The sequence below is a fragment of the Puntigrus tetrazona genome, chromosome 6 (genome assembly GCF_018831695.1).
Source record: "Puntigrus tetrazona isolate hp1 chromosome 6, ASM1883169v1, whole genome shotgun sequence".
NCBI lineage: Eukaryota > Metazoa > Chordata > Actinopteri > Cypriniformes > Cyprinidae > Puntigrus > Puntigrus tetrazona.
The window spans coordinates 7,483,521-7,504,153 of record NC_056704.1 but is presented as its reverse complement, the minus strand read 5'-3'; the positions used below and the strand labels follow the sequence as shown (position 1 = coordinate 7,504,153).

The following is a 20,633-nucleotide window of genomic DNA, read 5'->3' as shown; positions in this document are numbered from 1 at the left end:
CTTGAGTCATTTATGGCCAATAAGTAAAACTGTGACCGATACATTCCAAGAATTGCTTATTTTCTACAAATAAACTCTTTTGCATTGCCATCATGTGTCTAGTTCTTTTAAATAAATAAAAATTGCTGTATTAAATTAGAATGTATTAAATCAAACAAATTAAAATAATAATCAAGATTAAATAATAATTGGGTTATTATGAAATAAAACATAACAAAAAGCCCAAACATGACGGGATTAAATTATTTATTATTGAACAAATTCAACAGACACCAACACATCAGACGAAAATGAGTATACACACACAGAAAAAACAGATACCTGCTGAGCTTTTACATTCTCAGTACAAGGGTGAGAGACATTCTATTAATAATACTCTAGTGACTACTTTAACACAGAATGTTATGTAGAAGAAATCTGAAAAAAAAAAAAAAAGTTTACAGTGTATTTTAGAGTCAGTTTAAGCATCAGTTGAATTACGCCCAACACCCAACATAATCAGGAAAAGAGCTGGGAAGATGCTATTTAAATATATATTTATATATTTTCTTATTTTGTTCCTTCTGAAATTTGGCAGGTGCTTTGAATTAGCCTTTGCAAACAAATATATGGCAAAAATTCGCACCAATATGATACAAGCGTCTTTGTATTTCTGAAAATAAAGCATTTATAGTATTTATTCTAAATATCCATTTTCATATAATCCTCTAAATAAATACTTTAATAGATGACAAATATTTAGAATACATCTATATAATGTTTTTATCGTTTTTTTAGAATTTTCACACAATGCTAATATTTGATTTCAAATCACGTCATTTATATCATTAAAGACTGAAGGGTACATTAACGTTGATTGGCTTTATTGGTGTGTAGGATTACGCACAGTGCTTCATAAACATGTCTATTAATTGCAAAGGATGTCCCGTGATAGCTTAATATGCTTTAACTCGAGCCGAGCTTCCAAAAACCAACGGGAAAAAAAAATTCAAGTTTAAGCCATTCGAGAAATCCGATCCCAGGATTCTTTTTCCACGTCCTGTTAAACTAGCGCGGCCTCCTGAAGCTGGACGTTCTCACACATGAGACTCGTCCAGATCCAGGTCTACGGGGGACAGGGGAGAGGAGAGAGAGCGTGGGGTGAGAGCAGCGAGGTCAGGAGTGGGTTCTCCGTGCCGCGCTCCTCTCCTACGCTAGGGGAGGTGTCCGTGTTCTGCAGAAGCCCAGTGGTCTCTTCGTCCTCGGGACTTTCTCTGATCTGGGTCGGGGTCAGTCGGGACGGTGTGCTCAGGATGGGGAGGGGAGGAGGAAGAGGGGAGCAGGCTCTAGAAGTGGAGCTTGAGGCAGCAGAGGGGGTTGGAGAAAGACTGCTCCTTACACTCCCCTGATCTTTCCTGTCTTTATTCTCATACTAAGGGGAGCAAATGAAGCAAGTGTTATATAAGCAGTCACACTCAGAGGTACAAATGGCTACATTCACCTTTAAAGACATGATGTCTCCTCTCAGCACTCAGACATACATTATAAAGAAGCTCAGATCCAGCTAACAGGGACATTCTCAGAAGTTCTCTCAAAGTTATATGGTCTTAATAAACTTCTTTAACTGTTAGCACAAAAACATGAGCTATACGTGGAATCTTTGTGTGAACCAAGTTTGTCTAATATGTCAGTACTTATTTCAGACTGTTTTAAATGTAACATTCCCATATTGTTTTGCCAAATTATCAAAGTTGTTCGCTTGAAGAGTTACTCCACCCCAAAATGGAAATTTTGTTATTAATTGTGTTTTTCGAAATCTTTGAAAGCTTTGTTCGTCTTTGGAAGACAATTTAAGCTATTTTAGCTAAAAAAACCAGGAGGCTTGTGACTGTCCCATTGACTTAATTAAGTAATGAACACTGTCAAGACCCAGAAAAGTATGAAAGACTTCATCGAATTAGTCCATGTGCCATCTGTGGGCCAATCTGTATTTTATAAAGCATCAAGAATACTTTCTGTATGCAAAGAAAATAAAAATAATGACATTTATCATTACAATTTGTCTCCTCTCTCGTCAATGTAGAGTCAGTTTGGAGAGTATCTGCTGGATGCAAACACAAGGATAAGCTTTCTGTGTGTATTTGATTTGAATGAAAACAGCAGATTTCTTCTGGCACTGGTGACACAGAACAGAGTACACTATTTGCTCTATTTATCTCCAAAATGTCACTACATTGACACAGAGAGATCCAGCGGAGACAAACTGTAGAATAAATGTTGTCATTTTTATTTTATTTTCATACAAAAAGTATTCTTGTAGCTTCATAATGTTGTGGAATCACTGATGGCACGTGGACTATTCTGATGATGTCTTTCATACTTTTCTGGACCCTGACATTTACTTGGCAGTCAAAGGGACAGTCACAAGCCTCCTGGAATTCTTTTGAAATTTCTTAAATTGTGTTCCCGAAAGACGAAGAATCAACATGGGGGTAAGTGATTAAATGGAGTAACCCTTTATCGATTACATAGAAAGAAATATAAGCTGCATATAAACTTAAGCATGTGTTTAAGCAACAACTCTGCAAGCTTTCATTCAAACCAAGTGCTCTTACGACTGACACTGGGTAAAATCAGACCTGTGGCCAAGCTGGTTTGTGCTGGGCCGTTTTGATGCTAGGTGATGAGGACTCTGATGGAGCATGGCTCAGCCTCCCGACCTCTGTGACCCCTGGTAAGCCACCGCTGTGGCTGGGAGTGGCAGTGGGAGATCTGCCAGCCGCTTCCTGTTGGGTCTCGGTGAAAGTAACAGACCTCTTTTGGTCACCGTGAGCTGAGGAAAGGACGAGGGATTAATTAGACTACAGAAATGAATTAGGATACATGATTACTTTTTGCAATTTTCTGTGAATCAAATTGATCACATTGGTTTTGTTAGACTGTAAGAACCTGTCTGCTTCTCTTAGTGGTCGTCCGAGCTGCTGTAAATAACCATTTAGTATGTGGCTTTCTAAGGCCACTAAAACCAAACTTTATAAACCAAATGGCCTACTCCCGGTGGCAGAAGGACTTTTAATATTAGTTCTAAAGGATCTGTCTTTTGCTAGAAAGTCTTTGCTGGTTTTGATAAAACATTGCAAAATATTGTTGTCTCAAAATGACTATTTGGTGGATTTTAGTAATGTACACTTAATATTTCAAAGATTGCTTACTGAAAAGCCATTATTCGACTAAGGTACATATTTTGAATACTGATGTGTAATTGTTTTTGTTTATTATTATTCCTAATAATGTAATTAATTTGTGTATATTACATTAATACATTTCTTATTTATTGTACTAGGCATTAAAACATCCAGCAAAGAAAACTTAAATGGTTGTCTATAAACAAAAATATATGTTTTTTGTTATCAATAACTTACTAATAATGAAACACGCGCATTTATATATTATATTATACAAGCTGAAACTCATTTTTTAAATGTAATTACACAAAGACCACACACCCCTATCGAGTGGTTTACTCTTAGGCTGAATGCTCCTGCGGGTTGTAGAGAGTCTGGCTCCCTGCCGTCCACGAGACTCGTCCTGCACCCTCTGTATAGACAGCAGGGGTCGTCGTAGCTACAAGAGACAGTGCCTCAATTTTATGCTTTGACATAATACACCGAATGCAAAAATGAGGCTGTGTTTTGAACGCTCACCTGCCTAAGTCCTCTCTTACGACCGAGAGGTGGCTGGATGAGAAGATTCTGCTGTCCTGGTTCACTCTGCACGCTGGCAACCCTGCAGAATAAAACCAAAAGGACAGACACACAAACAAAGCTGATGAGCTCGGACTGCCCGAAGAGCTGAACACAATCCCTGTTAAATACTCCTGATTAATTGGAGAGTTAAAAGGAAATGTGTCCCATCCACAAATCCCCATCAGTCCATAGCCCTCCACCAATCAAACACAGGGACAGGGACGAATCAATAAAGCATGAATCGCAGGCCAGAACCTGCAATGTCATCCACAAAAAACAAAGGGGAATAGAGAAGGTGGTATAGCAGTGTGAGCAAGTGGATGTGAACTAAGCCATTTTTGTAAAGAAATTAGTCAGATTCACCTGATGCCAGATCAGAATAAAGACATTTATTCATGTCTAATTGTCTAGATTACACCTGCTAGACCATACTCCCCAGCCCCACAGATTGGTCCCCCAGAGAGGAACTCCAATTTGAGCAGCAAAAAGCCTGAAACATGAGTGGACACCATGACACCATGAGGCTCACTGGAGATGACATGAGCACAAAGTGATAAAACGTAGACGGGCATCATTGTCCCTAGCCAAGAGAGAGAGAAGGACAGCAAGAAATAGTGGCTTGGAGTGGATGAGAAGAGAAAGAGAGAGATCCTAGTGAGGAATCAAGTTGGATGTGATGAACAGGGAAGGCAGGCCCAGCCCTGGCACACAGACGGTGAGACACTGCACACACAGGGCCGTGACACTGTACCTAGACAGGTTACCCTCCTCCAGAAGCCCCTGGGATTCATCTAGCACATTGGGTTCACTGTAGAATTGGGCAGGGAACAAGATTAGGGGAATAATAAGAGAAACATGCAAACCCCCCAGCTGTAGATCAGCCCCCTCTTAAAGGGAAAGATATGGTAAGATTGGATAAATAAGGTTGTTATAGAAGTTTTTGGTCCAAATGAGTTTCAGTTGGGAAGAAGGTTGTTTGTTTACCTGTGACTGGGCAGCATGGTGCTCATGCCTGGTTCGGGCTGAGTGGCAGCCGACCCGTGGCGTGACTGGAGAAACGCCGCTGGGAAATGAGCCTGGGGAGAAAGCTTCGTGCTCACTTACCACGCTAGGGATGCTGATGGAGTCATCTGAAAGAGACAGAGTAAGCATTATTATGGTTCATTCAACAATGACATGATAAAATTCCTCAGCAATAAAACCCATCAATTTTATATGAAACTTACATTGCTGTATATAATCAGTGTTATAAGTAATAATAATTTATGAATCTCTAGATAATGCAGATCTTAGCAACAATATAATTTACTACATGGCACAATGAGATTTTTAACATTTAAATAGTCTGGTTTAGTATTTGCTGTCAGTTGGTCATGCAGTTTTCTCAGTTGCTCTGAAACCCTCCACCTTCCCCATCTTTACCTGTTTAGATCAAAAATATATGTATTCTACAAAATGTATGTATGTCCATTCATGGATTCACACTGTTTATACATCATGTATGTCACCTATATACTTATGAACAGATGGTCAGATCTTTTAAATGAGCAGGTTTATAAAGAAAGTGATGTCATTTGGTATGACATAAGGGCAGTGCTGGGGAAAGTTACTTATAAAAGTAATACATTACAATTTTGCATTACTCCTAAAAAATGAACTAATTACGTTACTTAGTTACTTTTATGGAAAGTAATAAAAAAGAAGAGTTATATACTTTTGCATTACTTTTTAAATGAAGGAGGGCTTGATTGCTTCTTTCATATCTTTGACGTCAAGAAAAAATAATAATAAATAATCTTTTTTTCTTAAGAAGAATTAATGCATGTTGACATTTAGTCTAGAACTACAGTAGCACCATGTTCACAGCACACACAACGCCTCTGTCACGTCCGATTTCTTCCAACATGGGGACAGGAGACTTGTCAGTAAATAAATGGGAAAAAGTAACTTGACGTTACTTTTTTTTGAAAAAATAACTCAGATATTTTTTCGTAAATTAAAAAGTAATGCGCTACTTTACTAGTTACATGAAAAAACTAACATCATTACGTAACTTGCGTTACTTGTAACACGTTACTCCCAACACTGCATGAGGGTGAGTAAACAATGATGGAATTGAAATGTTTTGAGAGGAACCAAAGAGGATAAATCACACACTTTCTTCTCCTCCTCCTCATCCAGCACGGCTGAGTGTGTCTTGGGAAGGCTGGCGTGAGGGTTGGCTCTCCTGCTCCCAGACAGTTCCTGTACCGGTGTTGGAGGCGGGACATGGTGGCTAGACTCAACCTGTATGCAGAGGTGGACGTGCCAACAGTACTGATGGAAGTCTTTCCTTGGTAAGCTGAAAACAGGGAGAAATAAAGTCAAATTCATTTTCGAGAACGTCCTGTTCACTCAGTGGCCATTTGCAATACATCTGAGAAGCTCATACAAGATCAACTCCTATCTAAATAAATATCTCGAACTACTAATCCTGAAATCTAAAAACTGCTTGTTGAACTCACAATTAAATGACACATCTCAAATCAGCAACAACATCTGAAATTAACTGCTCCATGAATGATGTTTCTCGTGATCAAATAGTATTAAAAGTGTTTTTTTTTCAGACTAGACCAATGCGCATGTGTAGCTGTAACATGCTGTGAATGCATTGGCTGCTCTAGCCTCAGGTTTCTATAGGAAACTGAATTTCAGTGATGCAACGACTTTCATTTAGAATGAACTTTCTTTCTATGACTATAGTATTTGATAAAGTCTCTACTAATGAGCTAAAGAGACATGCAAAATGCGCTCTGTTGGCAAGATTCAGGAAAGGTTGCAACTGCATTAACCAATCGTTAAGGATGACTTGGGACTAACAATGTGTGACCAGATTTACTGGGAGATAGCCAGTTCTCACCGGGCCGCTGTGCACCGCCTCTTTCAGAATCTTGAGCTCGTTGCTGAACTCAGCAAACAGAGAGCTTTTACAGAGGGACCGTGGGATGAAACGACGCTCTAGTTGCTCTGCAATATGGTGACGGGCCGTGATCTCCTCCTGAGACTCAGCTGGTTGGGTCAAAAGCTGAAAGTAAAGACATGAAGACTTGTTCATGAATTTCAACCTCACAGAGCTGGTAGAAAAGGACCATAGACAGAAACATATCAGCGACTGACAATATTCTGAATTGTTTTAATTATAAGCAACATTATGACAGTTCATGGTGTGATCTGATACTGGTCAAGAGACTCACTTCATACACTACAATATTCCATAGTGATGTTTTTCCAGTTGTCAGATTCTATTTAATTTAAAATAATTAAATAAGTAGCATTTAATGCAGCAAGAAATAGGTAGCAATTAGTGCAGCAACAGTACATGTGTTATTTACTGCTGCCCTTTGAAGCCACCCTTCAAGCTGTCAACATTGGTTATTAAAAAAGCGAATCGGTCAACCATTAATAGAGAATTCAAAAGGAAGTACATATCCTCAAAATCTGCCCACCTTGCATTGTATGAAAGGGCGCAACAGAATGAAGATTGGAATTCTTATGCGCACTATGAAGTCAATAAAATCCCAGAAAGCCAGACCGCCAACTTTACGCAGGGCCATTTCTTTGACCTGCAGACTCAACTTGTACCACTGATTACCCAACTGTCGCTCAAAGCAGACTAAGACCACCTTCAGAGCTAGAAGGAGCAGATAAAAAAATTATATATATAAAGGTAAAGACATTTTATACATATTATACTTATGTAAAAAGTCTTATGTCACACTACTGATTCATCTCCGGGGCTCTAGTACCAAGATAAGCTGCTTGGCTGGTGGATTCAGCCAGTCCCTCTCACGCAGGTCTTTCCCAGTGTCCCCGGGGTGGAGCAGTGGGCAGGGGATGCATCCAGAACAAAGTTCTTACTACGGGAAGTGCTGATAATGCGTGGAGGTAGCAGGATGTTAATGACTGTCTGCAGAAGTAGAAATACCTCTGGTTGCTCCAGATGAGGACTATCTGTAATGTAAAAATATAACCCATTGTAAATGACACCCAGTGGCATTACGACTTTGAGGTTTTGTTTGTTCTCTAAGGCAGACCTTTACTCCTGAGCCCACAGTCAATACAAATGGAATCAAGAGGTTAAGCAGCATCCTCTCGTCTCTCCTGATTGGTGAAGGGGGAGATCACGTGACTGAGTGGGAAGTCATCCTTTAATGCCTAGAATTGGAGAAAGACATTAAACATATGGCCAAAAATATATCAATGAACTGAAATGAATATTAGAAATAGAGTGGGGGAAAACCTGAATGCCTGTTAGCATTTTAGCATTTCCGGATCCAACATACCAAAGTCAATGGGTCTTTCTGAATGGTTAAATGTCCTTAAATGAGATCCGTGGTTCACTGTTTTATGACATAAAACAGACCAGCTACACCCCATTTGTGATTAGTTTTAAAGACGGTTGCTAACAAGCTGCTAAAGACGCTGTCAAAGACATTAAACGTTATCACGCCGAACAGTTTATTAATTTACAGTATTTTACAATTTTAGTGTACTTTATAGTACAATTAATTGTAGAATCGCCAGTTAATAGTTTCCCACATTTTATATTGTTATTCAACAATGTTTTTCTTTTTTTTTTTTACCCCAAACTGCCACACAAGTGTACCTACCCTAACAAAACGACAGCTGAAATGTAGTACTTTATTCACTAATATAAATTTAATCTTCCAATATCAAAAAACTTGCTCTCTCTGCTGTTATTTAATAGACTAAATGCACAAAAATGTATTGAATAGTACATAGAGAATCATTTTTAATTAAAATATTCTTATTCAAGGATTTATTGACTTTTAATGTACCTTAGTTCGAGATGATACAGAAATACATGCTTTCATATGTCTTTGCTTCATTTACACACTCTACTATTTATTACATTTCAGTTTTAATTTGGATCTAGCTTTGTATTTATTCCAGTTTACATAAAAAGATCCATGTAGCGTGGATTAAAATTAATATAAAGACCATGCTAACAGCTGATCGGTATAAAGAGTGACGTCATAGTTCCCCCACTCTATAGCTATAGAAAGAAACTGATTATACCTGGATCTGCATGGCAACCAAACGCACAACTGCTGTACTGAAGGGAAGAGGAGGAGACAGGTATGGGCTCAAATGCAACAAGGGAAGTCCATCTGCCACACTAGACGGCCCCACAACCCCCATCACCTAAACACATACACCTTTATTTAAACAAATATACATCACACAAAGGATCTCATCTGCAACAGGTGTTTGGGACTCACCAGGTTGACACAAACGTTGATTAGAGATCTCAGGTGAGGGAGGAAGGAAATGATTGGCTGCCGATTAAGTGTCAAACATATCCCTTCGATCAGACTGCTAGCTGCCTCCCACTCTACCTGCCGCCTGCAAAATAACACACAGACATATTCATCTTACACACTTTCAAAAGTTGGACATCAACAAGGCATCATAAAATAGGTTTTCTGTTTATTAAAGAGCACCCAAAGTGGAATTTTCCAGAAAGAAAAATGCATTTTAATACATTATATGTCAAATGTTTTAAATCATTTAGACTGATGATTTTGAATTTTATTTAATTAAAAAAGCAGTAAAAGGAACAATATTATTAATTACTTTTACAGCAAAGACTTTTTCTTTTTGTTTGCCGGAAAATTGTAAAGCACAATTTTGCATGCCCAATAACATTTTAGTTCCCAATCACACTAAATTTGTGCATGTGCTTCTTCTTCTAGAAATGTTACCCTACTGACTCCGTAATGAATCCTTTTTGCCGCTGGACAAAAACAATCTTGATACTGAAGGATAAAGCCTACATTAAATAGTACTTTAGGTAAAATACTTTAAGTTGTACGATTCTGATAAATGACATATTACTGTCTAATTTGTTTAAAAGTAGTTTGCAAAAGTGCATTGTAGACAATATTTCACTAACATAAGCAAGCTTACAAAAGCAAAATATATATTTGTTGCTTTACAACATTTAGTCAACTTTACTTTGAAATCATAATGAGACAATGGAAAACTACTGGTGGAATGCTGCCACACAGATAATATTTTTTTCCACCCAATTAATAAGGAGATTTTTTCTATTAAAACAACATATTTTCTTATTAAAATTAACTTGTTAAAATTACATATTTTCTCCTAAAAACATAATAACAACACATTATGTCATAAAAACTGTATGTTTTTCATTATAATAGATGTATGCTACATTATGTGAGTGAGCTGAGCAATTGTCCACGCAGCTGTCACCACAGTCTGACATAAACAAGGCTGCTAAGGTTTATTGAAATACACTGTTTTAAATGTATTTTAATCATTTTAATTGTAGCGGCACGTTTAATCTTGAATCTGTCTACAATATAGTGTGATCCAATAACGGCACTCAGCGCCATGACTCTGATCAGATCAAAACAGATATTTTTGAATAATACCAGAGAAAAGAAATGTAAATGTATGCTTTATTTTTTAGACTTCCACAACAACAAGGAAACGTTTCAAATTGCTTTTGTAAAATATCAGAGTTCACTTTCTGGTGCTCCTAGTTATGTCTAAAGGTCTACGCAAAATAATAAACTTGAAAAATGTGTTCATTTCAATTGCAGAGCCTAAATAAAACAAGATGTACAGTTAAAACAAATATTAAAGCATAAGGTTAAGCCTACCAAAAAATGCTTGATTTGCCGGTTTTCAAACATAACTAAATAAATAAATAATAATAATAATAATTATTATTATTAGAACATTTCTTAATTTCTTTTGTTCATATTGCGATTTGTTTTTAAATCAAACTTCATTCAAATAAAGAAATATTCCAAGTCCAGTGTTCTGATCTGATCATTACTCTGAGTGCAGTTATAGGATCACACTATATTGTAGACAGATTAGAGATTAAACGTGCCGCTACAATTACAATCATTAAAATACGTTTAAAACAGTGTATTTCAATAAACTTCAGCAGCGTGCAGATCCTTGTTTATGTTCAGACTAGTCTGACAGCAGAAAATATGTCATTTTAACATAAGAAAAGATGTTTTAACATGAAAAGATCTCAATATTATGACACAATGGAGTGGACAGAATTTTCTATGTGGCAGCATTGTGTCACTGCAGAAAATAAAGCACAACACCAAAGCACAAAAGCGGCAGCTGGCCATCACATCTCAGAGCTCCAGCAATATAGACAGAAACACAGATGTTGGAGGGCTAGACATACCTGGTGCACAGAACCTGAGGGTGAACGCACCTGAGTGTGGGCATCTTATGAATCTTGTTAAACATGCGGTCCAGCCTCTTCAGAATGAGGATGAGGGCGGGACGAATGGCCTCTGCTGACCAATCGGTGATGGGTAACATTTCCGTGATGTAACGGCGCAGTCCTCTGCTTTCCATGGTCTGCGTGTCGTACGGGGCCAATTTGAGAAGGGAGTGGGCGATTTCTGCCAATCTGTAAGACATGTAGGAAATGTATGCTATGACTTAGTTGCTCTATTGTGCAACTAGATGTTCAAACTTCTTTGAGTAGCTTTTGTTTCACCTCATATGAGACTTGATATCCAGCAGCTCTAGAGCGGTGACTCTGGGTTCTCCTGCCACGTTTTGTAGGATTTTGAGACGAGGACCACAGTGCTTGTAGAACTCTGTGCAGATGTTAAGCAGAGACTCGCGGGGGCGACGGAACTCTTCACGGGCATTACGCTCATCCAGTTCCTCCCTCAGTATACCCTGACCCTCCTCCAGAAGGTGTAGGTTATCCCTGCAGAGAGCCAAATCAGAGCACGTTGTACTGTTATTTGCAAATCATATCAATATGCAAACCAAATGTGTTCATTTTCTGTTAAATTGTTTTGCTACAGTAACAATATATAGTAGGTGTCAGTATAATGCCAAGTGACCAAGCTGGGATGAAGAGTATATGATGGGTTAAATGATCAAGACATAAAATACTCCATTAAATTGACCCAAATGTGTGCATTTAAAAAGAATATGTTCAATTCTTGAAATGCTGCTGCTAAATGTATTGTGAAAATATCTGTAAAACATATGACCTATTATCTATATTATCTATTTTTCTTTTTTTCATAAATTTCCTGCCAGAAAGAACCAGGCAACTCAGAATGTATGTCATACAATAGGCTTTAAAACCTTTAAAAAAAAAGGTGGGCCAGTTGAGAAGGGAAAAGGGACCGTTTCTATACATCAACTATAGAATTTTTGTCAAAAGTCACAAAAATAGATACTGATTCAATAAAGCAACAGCATTTTCCACTGCAAACACTGATGCTGACCACAAACATTGTACTGTACTTCATACAAACATTTTGTAGGGTACTGACACTGGAAATGAACACGTTATATTTGCCCTGACCTGGTGTTTGGTCCTCCAGACATGGTGTGGTTGGCTGTAGTTGCTCCCTTGTGGCCTTGATCACATCGACTCATCTGAGGTGCAGTCATAGGTCTATGAATTAAAAATCAAACAAAACAAAATAAATTATACATGACACCGTGAATATCTAGGATTCTAGGACAGAATGTAATTACAGTACAGGCTGTGTTCTAGGACTGACCGTGTCAATGCCTCAACGCTGTAGAGCAGAGCCTGCAAAGAAGTGGCCAGAGCAGCTATAGCAGCGATCTCATCCTCGCCGCAGACGCAGACTCCAGAGTCTGTGTGTTACCCTTCATCTTCTGCAGGTAACACGGAACTAAAGCCTCAAGAACCATCAGCATTTGCAAACTGACGAGAGAAACAGAGATGTTCTACCTTGAAACTGAACTTTCCCTACTCAAACATAAAGAGTCTATTGTAGTGTGAAATACACTTTATAGCTTTTCACATACAGTCACTTTCTGATTTTGCAAAAACTGGTCATCATGCATCATACATATATATATATATATATATATATATATATATATATATATATATATATATTGCGTTTAAAGGGTTGAAGATGTCAGCGAAATAATCTATACCAGGTACACTAAAAAAGGAAAAATAAGCATGCAAGCATATCTAATATTGGACAACATATGTCTACTATTAATTACACCAGTATATATTGTCAATTCCTAAAGAATTTGATTGAAAGCTGCAAGGTACAAACCTGCGGTAGGATTCTGGGGCATAAGCAACCACTGTGACACAGAGCTTTATAGCTTCGCTGATTGAAAACGCCAGGTCCTCATTACCATAGCAAAAATCTGAAAAAGAAACCCAAAACAATAGCAAAAGTCTCATCATATAAAACACAAGCATGAGGGTACATCTAAGCTATGCATCCTCCTGTGAGGAATTTTACCCAGAGAGCGGAGAGGTTTCTCGGCCTTCACCAGCTCCAGAGCATCCAAGGAATCTGCAGTCTCTCCCTCCAAAGATACCAGCAGGTCGAAAAGACACTGTGAAGACACTCCTTTTGATAAACCAGTACTAGTGCGAGTCTGTAAGAAAAAAAGGCATGCCGTAAATGCAATGTTTAATAATGCTGTAATAGCACTGTAATAACACCATCTGTGAACCTATGATCATTAAAGCTCAGCGTTCTTACAGTGAACTCCAGCAGTGGGGCCACACTAGCGAAGAGCTGCAATATGAAAGGTTTGCGGTGGAGGATATAGAACTGCCTGCAGCAAAATTCAATCCCTCGACGCAACAGTGGGTTGCTCTCATAATCTGCGTATGTCTTCAGCAGATCACAAAACAGAATAAGCATCATAAAACATGAAGTGATACCGAAGAAAAATGACTCTTATGACTGCGGATAACCTGGAGCATAGTAGGAAGGATCCATTGATAGCCACTGAGGGAAGAGGTGGTTGAAGTGTACAGCTGTGTTGATGGCTGTGGCGCTGTATTGCCTGAGGAGGGCGCTATCCTCGGGGTGTAGGAGCAGGGCACCGTTAAACACATTCAGAAATAGCATAATCTCATCACCCCAAGGGTATTCGCTGGGCATGCCCAGAAACATCTCCTCCAGGAGTTTGATCCATAGGACCTTATGTAAAGTGTCCAAACCAAAAAGCTCTTTGCCTGGGAAGGGGGAAAATATATATTGATTTATCAATTGATTATATTATTGATTATATAATACAGGGGTGAAGGGTCATAGATTCTTGCAACTGGCTGTGTTAAATTAATCTAGCAGTTGCCATACTATGGCTGTTTGAATGCTAGTTTAAATGTAATAATGTTTCAAATTTCTATAAAGGTAAATAACTAAATTGTAGTCATTTTATTATTTCTATTATAAACCTGAGTCATCTTAGGGAGACAGTCATAAAGAATGTGTAGAAATAAATTAACTCCAAGCAGCTAAAAGACACTTGTAGTTTTATGGCAGTATTTTACAGGGAAATTTGTTCATTTCATGGTTTGAATCAACTACTTAACAGTTAACACAGTGATATTTATAGAGTTTTAAATTATTCTGTTGTTTAAAATGGAGTTCAATAATTTAAGAGATTCGATAATTAATCTCTTCAGTTTAACGTTGACATGAAATTAAAGAAAGCGGAACTTGAACTGATATCTTCACGTAACATTGTAAAATGGTTGAAATCATCCAACTTTTGATGAACTGACACTGGTTAGACAGTTAGTCAAGACTATTATCCATTTTAAAAAGGATCGTCTTACCTAGAGGCTCGTTGAAGAGCGTGAACTCAGCATCAATGGCAGAGCGAGGAAATGACGGGAGTCGCAGAAGATCTTCCTGAAGCATGGAGACATGCGATTGTTTGTGCATAGCAGGCATACGCTGGGTAAGTGAGATGATAAACAGAACTCGGCCAATCTCTTCCAACTTTCTTGAAAACACCTGCAAAAACATAAAAAAACTTGTTTATTTGTACCATATCTTCTTAAATGACCTAAACAGTCATCAAAGTCATCAGTAAGGATTCAACAATGGATCATAATTCTAAAGTCACTTTTTCTACAAAAACACATTATGTGAGCTATCCTAAGGTTGTTCAGTAAAAACACTTTCTCAGTTAATGCTAAAATAAAAAAAAACTCCTGAAACCTGTTTCTGAATGAGCTCCTGGCCCTTTTCTGGAAGCATATGAACCAGGTTGAGTTGAGGAGACACTGATCTTCTGAAAGGGTAGATGTCTCGCACATAGGTCTGATGTAGAGAGTCATGCCAAGTTTTAGTCAACATATAAACAATCTGGTTTACTTTAAAGGACATCTAAGAGTATCTAACTTTTTTGCAGATCTGTTTAGAAAACCCACCTTGGCATAGTGTATAAGGTTCCAACGCTTATCCATCAAAAAATAGTTAGCAGATCGAGCCTCTGGAATATTGAAGAATTCTAAACACTCCTGGCGTGGAAACAAGTAATAAGGAATAGGATGTTATATTGTCAAAATATAGCAAACTAATGATAACATATTTACAGCTATAGCAATGACCTTCAATAGGGCTTCAAACTGGGTGTCTTCATGCACTGGTAATTGGGTGGGAATGTCACACTCGTTCTGTCCATGAACCACCAGGGTTTTGGTTCCTAGGCGCACAATCAGAGAAGCAGTTATAAACATGAAAAAGACACTGGTTAACTTATTATCTGTATGGAGTAATGCTGAAATATGCAACCTGGCATGGAGGCAGTAACTAGAAGCTTGACCTCACACTGTTCTTTCTTCATAGTCTGTTTAAGATCTTTGAAAAAGAGCCCCTCCACATAACCCACAATCTCCCACAGAAAGGTCAAAGTGGCTGATATGGCATCCATGCCCCACTCACAAGGAGTCCTTACAAAGTACATGATCAAGCCCACCTTAGAAAAAAAGACAAAAATAAGAGATTACACATGTCAAGTTTGACATGTAGATCTGCAGAATTAGATCGCTGTATCTCCATCATTTACTTTTAAAAGAATAGTTCTTGATTAATGTGTTTTAAGAAAATTTAAATTATTCATTTTATGACATTTTGTATCAATTTCATTCAATGCAGGGACAGATACGTCCAAGGATTCATAAAACCATCATTTTGTTTTTAAGAGTAACCTAAGCCTGAAGGGTTTGGATTGACACAAGAATTAATAAAATTTTTTTATTTATTCAATTTAAAGACAATTTGGGGTAGTTTAAAACAAAGTCAAATTAAACCACAAAACCATATAACTTTAAAAATTGTTTCTTTTGAAAAAAAGCTCTCTACACTCAAATAACCTTAGATAAGTTCTTTACGACACTAAGAAAACTATTCCTGAAATCCAAAATATATGTATTTTTTGTCTCACCAGATAATTGAAAAGAATGTGCGAGGTCTGTGCAGGCAAATCCCCAATGTTAAGAAGCAGTTTTCTCAGCATGTACATCAGCTCATCCTGAGAAAAATAATCAACACATATGTTTCATCTTGTAACCGCACATTCATCTTTTCTTCTCTTAAAAGCATGACTTATTTAGTGACCTTACCTGTCTATTACTGACTGTCAGTTTCTCCAAGAAATGTCTAAGAACCAAAGCTGGATCTTCGATCAGGCAATTCCACAAAACCTGCTGTGCAACAGCACATACTGTGGAAACACAAATCAAAGAAACAAATTAGTATGAGGGTCTAAAAGAGAGGTGGGTAAAAAGTTTTTTTTTTATTATTCTTCTTTGCCACTCACCTGCAACTCCGTCTTCCCGGACTTCTCCATCTTCCATCAGGTGCACAATGGGCAACACAGCAGCACAGATGCATGGTGGAAAAACAGACTGGGGTGGCTGCAGCATGTGATGTGTTGGTGTGAGTTCTGTTGTGTTCTCATCATCTTGTAAGGTAAAGAAAACCACATTTATAAAACAAATTCATTGACGGTCAATGTATGTAAGATTTTGTAATCTGTCTCCAAAAAATGTTCATAGTGAACAGGTCAGTGAAAACAGCAGTATGTGATCATCATATATTATTTTGACTATATTTTACCTTCAGCACTGACCACTGAGCGCACTGACCACACAGACCCCCTGCGGAAGGAGTAGTTTCTGTGGGAGTTACTGGAGGCGCAAGAAGGGCTGACGGACAGACGACGTGAAGTCAAGTTCACCACATCTTCTACTGACAGAGAAGAGGACACCAGAAATCGTACTTGCACATAGCTCATCTCAATGAACATGTTCTGAAAGCCCATGAGGTGTTTCAGGGTTGATCATTAGGGTTAAAGCGAAATCAATATTTCGCAATCACATCCTGACGACCTTCACTTAAAGAGGTCACACCATTCATTTCCCCCCTGAAATCTAATATATATGTTAATATGTGTGTATGTGTTTTTATCTTTTATTAATGACAACTTTCCACCTTAGTGTTATGCACCAAAAACCTGCCACAAAATATTAATGTCACTAATTAACCAAAATACATTAATTTATACCAACTCTATAATAATAGTACTTAATAGCAAATGTGAGTGGATATGTATTGTATAGCAAATTAAGCTTTTTTTTCCAGCTTAGTTACAATCAGCGCTCTTTTGCACCATGTTTTGAATTATGGAAAGTTACGAATGTAGCTGTTTTCATAGTAAAAATTAATTTGGAAAGTTTAAGGAAATTATTGTGACTAGTAGAGCACAGAAATGACACACCTTCCTCTTCCTGCTCAGGCGGGGGGCTACATGTGGGCTCATAGCAGGCCTCCTGAGCGATAGGGATGGCCGTGATGATGCTTGCCTCACGACCAAGCCTCCTCTTCTCCTCCTCCTGCTGCATGTTCTTCAGGATGTGTTCTGCCCTTTGGTGAGAACGGGATACTGCTCGTGCTGAGAACGATTTCTGAAATGCGTAGCGAGAAGAGGAAAATATCTAATGTAAAATTTGAGCATGATCATTTTGCTTTATGGCAATTAGGTTTTAATGCAGTAGATCCCAAAAACCTACAGACTGATCTTCACTGATTGCATCCGGAACAGTGCCTGCATTAACAGGAACCCATGGAGGGTCAAATATAGGCACACAGGGCATTCCTAGGATTGGTGAGGGCAGCGTGAAGTTTATGCTAGGTGGAGGAATCTATGAAACAACATCCACACAGAGAGGTAAAATTATATCAGTGATATAATGATTGAATACAAATATCAGAGTACAATATGCAGGTATATTGTAAAAATCAACTTCACCCACCTTAAAAATCTGTTGAGCCCCCTCTTCCATTCGAGGCCACACTTGGTACCGGAATCTCCAAACAGTGTAGAATTTCAAAATGGAGTTAATTCTCTGACATGCTTCCTGATGCTGAAACTCGGCCATCATCATTTCGGTTACTCCATCGGGCACCTTCACAGCGCACAGCAGGAACAGGGCAGCTGTGTGTTTGCATGATAATGATTATGAACACAGAGAAACCTTCTGAGAAATAGATGGATGGAAATAGACTGCACATGTTTTACAATATGTAAAAAAAGTGCAGAAAAAAGCCCTGTGCAAAAAACTGCATTAACTAGCTAATGGCTAGATTGTCCAGCAGGAAGGAATACATTAGTTAGACAGACCTGCAGCTGCAGCCATATGTTCATCCACACTCAGCAGGAGCTCCCATGCTGCAGGCAAAATATCTCCATACATATCCTCAGTCAGGATAGGTGCTGCTTTTATAAGCAAGGACAAAGGGGCTGGAGATAGACTCATTACCTATAGGGATAGAACATAGTACACCTAACAGAACTAACACACAGTCTTTGTAACAATAGCAATAGCTTGTAATGCAGTAGTGAATAGTAAGGAGAGACCTGGTTGCGGATGTACTTTAGCATTCCGGTGTCTTTTTTTCCCTCAGCACTGCTGTCAGTGGGGCGTCTCTTCATGGATGGAGTCCGGAGGCAAGATTTGTCTGAACACTGAAAAAAAAAATATTGTACTTCTGTCATGACAACTCTCAGAGGGATTGGCGTGGTAATTTTCATGGCAATGTTAATGTATTTGTTCTTGGTGGAATAGATCTGCTACTCTGCTGTGACAGAGAAAGTACAAAGACTTGATACTGTCAATCATCTAAAAGAAATACAGCTGCTGCTAATATGAAATACGTGAAATAATATATGAATCCCTGCACTGCAGATCTATACCGGTGGAGCTGGGGAAGGTGGAGGTTTTCTTAAGCATGCTGCCAGTTGCTACAGCAAGCACTAGTCATATATTTTAATTTTGAGCAGAGAGCTCTATCAGACTGTGCTCATTTAGAAGGGCTCATTTAGGTCGCACCTAGATGCCTTTAGTCAACACATACTGTACAGTGTATTTTAATGAGGCTTAAAAGATGCCAGTAAAAGTAGCATTTTGATTCCATTTTGAAACTTGATGAGTTATTATTTTATTAAGTGCCTCATTTAGAAACAAAGCAAGTGAAAGGGCCACTGAATCATTCGCTTAACTGATTGTTCAAAGCACAGATTCATTTAGCAGCTAAAAACCACTGAGTGTAGACTGGAGATGTACAATGGTTCTGTTGAGGCTTTCAAAATTTTTGCTGGCAAGACCTGGCAATATCATATCTAAAATGTGTGCTAATTGTGTTAATATTTATTAAATAAAAAGCAGTACTGCTGGTGTAATTTTGCATAACTATATTGCATGTTAAAATACAAAAACATCAACACTTGGGTCATTTTTGCACCCAAATATTGAATTTCCTTCAGAATACAGCATGTTGTTCTACACCAATTGCCTGGCACACAGCACTGAACCCCTGTTCTATTATGATATTTAGACAAAAACTGAAAAAAGAATAAGAAAACAATATGCTGCGTGCTTGTGCATGTTTTAGAGTTTTGAGAGGGGACAAATAACTAATGGTGCATTGTGTCCACTCAATATTGAAACAAAAATAAAAAAAAGCTAATTTTATGTTTCTATTATTTTGCTTTGGGCCATCTTGAACACTGATATTGTACTACAGAAACACTGAATATTATTTAACCACCTCTTTGCTCTTCTTGGCACGGCCACTGATATTGCCGGTAGTGCTGTTCTCTTTCAGACTGTCTACTGTCTCTCCGTATAGAAGTTTGATGGCGCGGACGAGCCGAGCACAAGAGCGACTGTGGTGCTGATAGCAGCGAGGTGGCAGAAATCCACATGAGTGCAGATGAAACTCTGCTGGTTGCACAGCAGAATCATGATCTGGAAATTGAGAAAGAGGATTGTATCAGACACATTTATTCCACACTGGTAAAAATCTGAGTGCTGGTACTGACATGTAGCCAGGACATGTTGCGATGGTAGTTGTCCTCCACACCCCCCGTGCTGCCAGGACCCTCAGGTTCAATGCTTGGTTCGCTAGCACTCCAAGGGCTCCCTAAACATAATAATCAATTAAATTTATGTCGTCAATTTTTAGTTTACTGCATAACTGTTAGTAGTAACGTGTATAAAAGCCATACATAAACATACTTGTCTGGTATATCTATTTGTGGCAATGACGAAATTTATGTTTTAGTTTTGGAAGTGGGCATTTGTTTTAGATGTACTGCTTTGACATTATACTTTTCATATAGCAGACTTGTGATATCTAAAATAATATGTCAATCAAGCTAAAAGGTACATAGAAAAGGTTTTAACTTGACTCAGAAATATAATTATATATATATATATAAAAAATCACTTTTATTTATTTATTTAGAAATTGGATACCTCCTTTAGCTTATACAATGCATATAAAAACATTTTAGCATTTTTTAAGCAGCAGTAAAAACCTTTTAAATAGCTCAATGTTACTCTTGACAAGTTAGAATTCCTGAGAAAAATTCAATGAAATAATTGCAAAATAGCCATCCAGATTGAAGTCAAAAACACACTTTGAATATTTTATGACACTTAACTTCACAAATGGACCATTAAGTTATAATTTGTACATTTAGTTTTGTTTCATACTTTATTCTTGT

At 38.0% G+C, this 20,633-nt stretch overlaps 1 protein-coding gene across 1 annotated transcript in view; it reads right to left on the bottom strand.

The window, feature by feature from the left end:
* Positions 1 to 626: 626 nt before the first annotated feature.
* LOC122346910 (protein unc-80 homolog) overlaps positions 627 to 20,633 on the bottom strand; it is a 40,944-nt gene continuing 20,937 nt past the window's right edge. The window contains 45 exon segments of the mRNA XM_043241794.1: positions 627 to 1,411; positions 2,619 to 2,812; positions 3,486 to 3,603; positions 3,684 to 3,765; positions 4,477 to 4,533; positions 4,710 to 4,761; positions 4,764 to 4,811; positions 4,814 to 4,855; positions 5,883 to 5,985; positions 5,987 to 6,071; positions 6,629 to 6,789; positions 7,211 to 7,395; positions 7,511 to 7,551; positions 7,553 to 7,717; positions 7,800 to 7,853; positions 7,855 to 7,919; positions 8,805 to 8,930; positions 9,008 to 9,131; positions 10,999 to 11,199; positions 11,290 to 11,508; positions 12,121 to 12,213; positions 12,323 to 12,395; positions 12,398 to 12,492; positions 12,863 to 12,959; positions 13,058 to 13,196; positions 13,304 to 13,438; positions 13,522 to 13,561; positions 13,563 to 13,785; positions 14,392 to 14,572; positions 14,780 to 14,881; positions 14,992 to 15,081; positions 15,172 to 15,266; positions 15,356 to 15,539; positions 16,008 to 16,094; positions 16,186 to 16,286; positions 16,383 to 16,526; positions 16,682 to 16,813; positions 17,343 to 17,529; positions 17,635 to 17,766; positions 17,878 to 18,059; positions 18,246 to 18,384; positions 18,483 to 18,590; positions 19,673 to 19,812; positions 19,815 to 19,872; positions 19,947 to 20,047. Coding sequence (XP_043097729.1) covers positions 1,106 to 1,411; positions 2,619 to 2,812; positions 3,486 to 3,603; positions 3,684 to 3,765; positions 4,477 to 4,533; positions 4,710 to 4,761; positions 4,764 to 4,811; positions 4,814 to 4,855; positions 5,883 to 5,985; positions 5,987 to 6,071; positions 6,629 to 6,789; positions 7,211 to 7,395; positions 7,511 to 7,551; positions 7,553 to 7,717; positions 7,800 to 7,853; positions 7,855 to 7,919; positions 8,805 to 8,930; positions 9,008 to 9,131; positions 10,999 to 11,199; positions 11,290 to 11,508; positions 12,121 to 12,213; positions 12,323 to 12,395; positions 12,398 to 12,492; positions 12,863 to 12,959; positions 13,058 to 13,196; positions 13,304 to 13,438; positions 13,522 to 13,561; positions 13,563 to 13,785; positions 14,392 to 14,572; positions 14,780 to 14,881; positions 14,992 to 15,081; positions 15,172 to 15,266; positions 15,356 to 15,539; positions 16,008 to 16,094; positions 16,186 to 16,286; positions 16,383 to 16,526; positions 16,682 to 16,813; positions 17,343 to 17,529; positions 17,635 to 17,766; positions 17,878 to 18,059; positions 18,246 to 18,384; positions 18,483 to 18,590; positions 19,673 to 19,812; positions 19,815 to 19,872; positions 19,947 to 20,047 — 5,486 coding nt within the window. The 3' untranslated portion in view covers positions 627 to 1,105.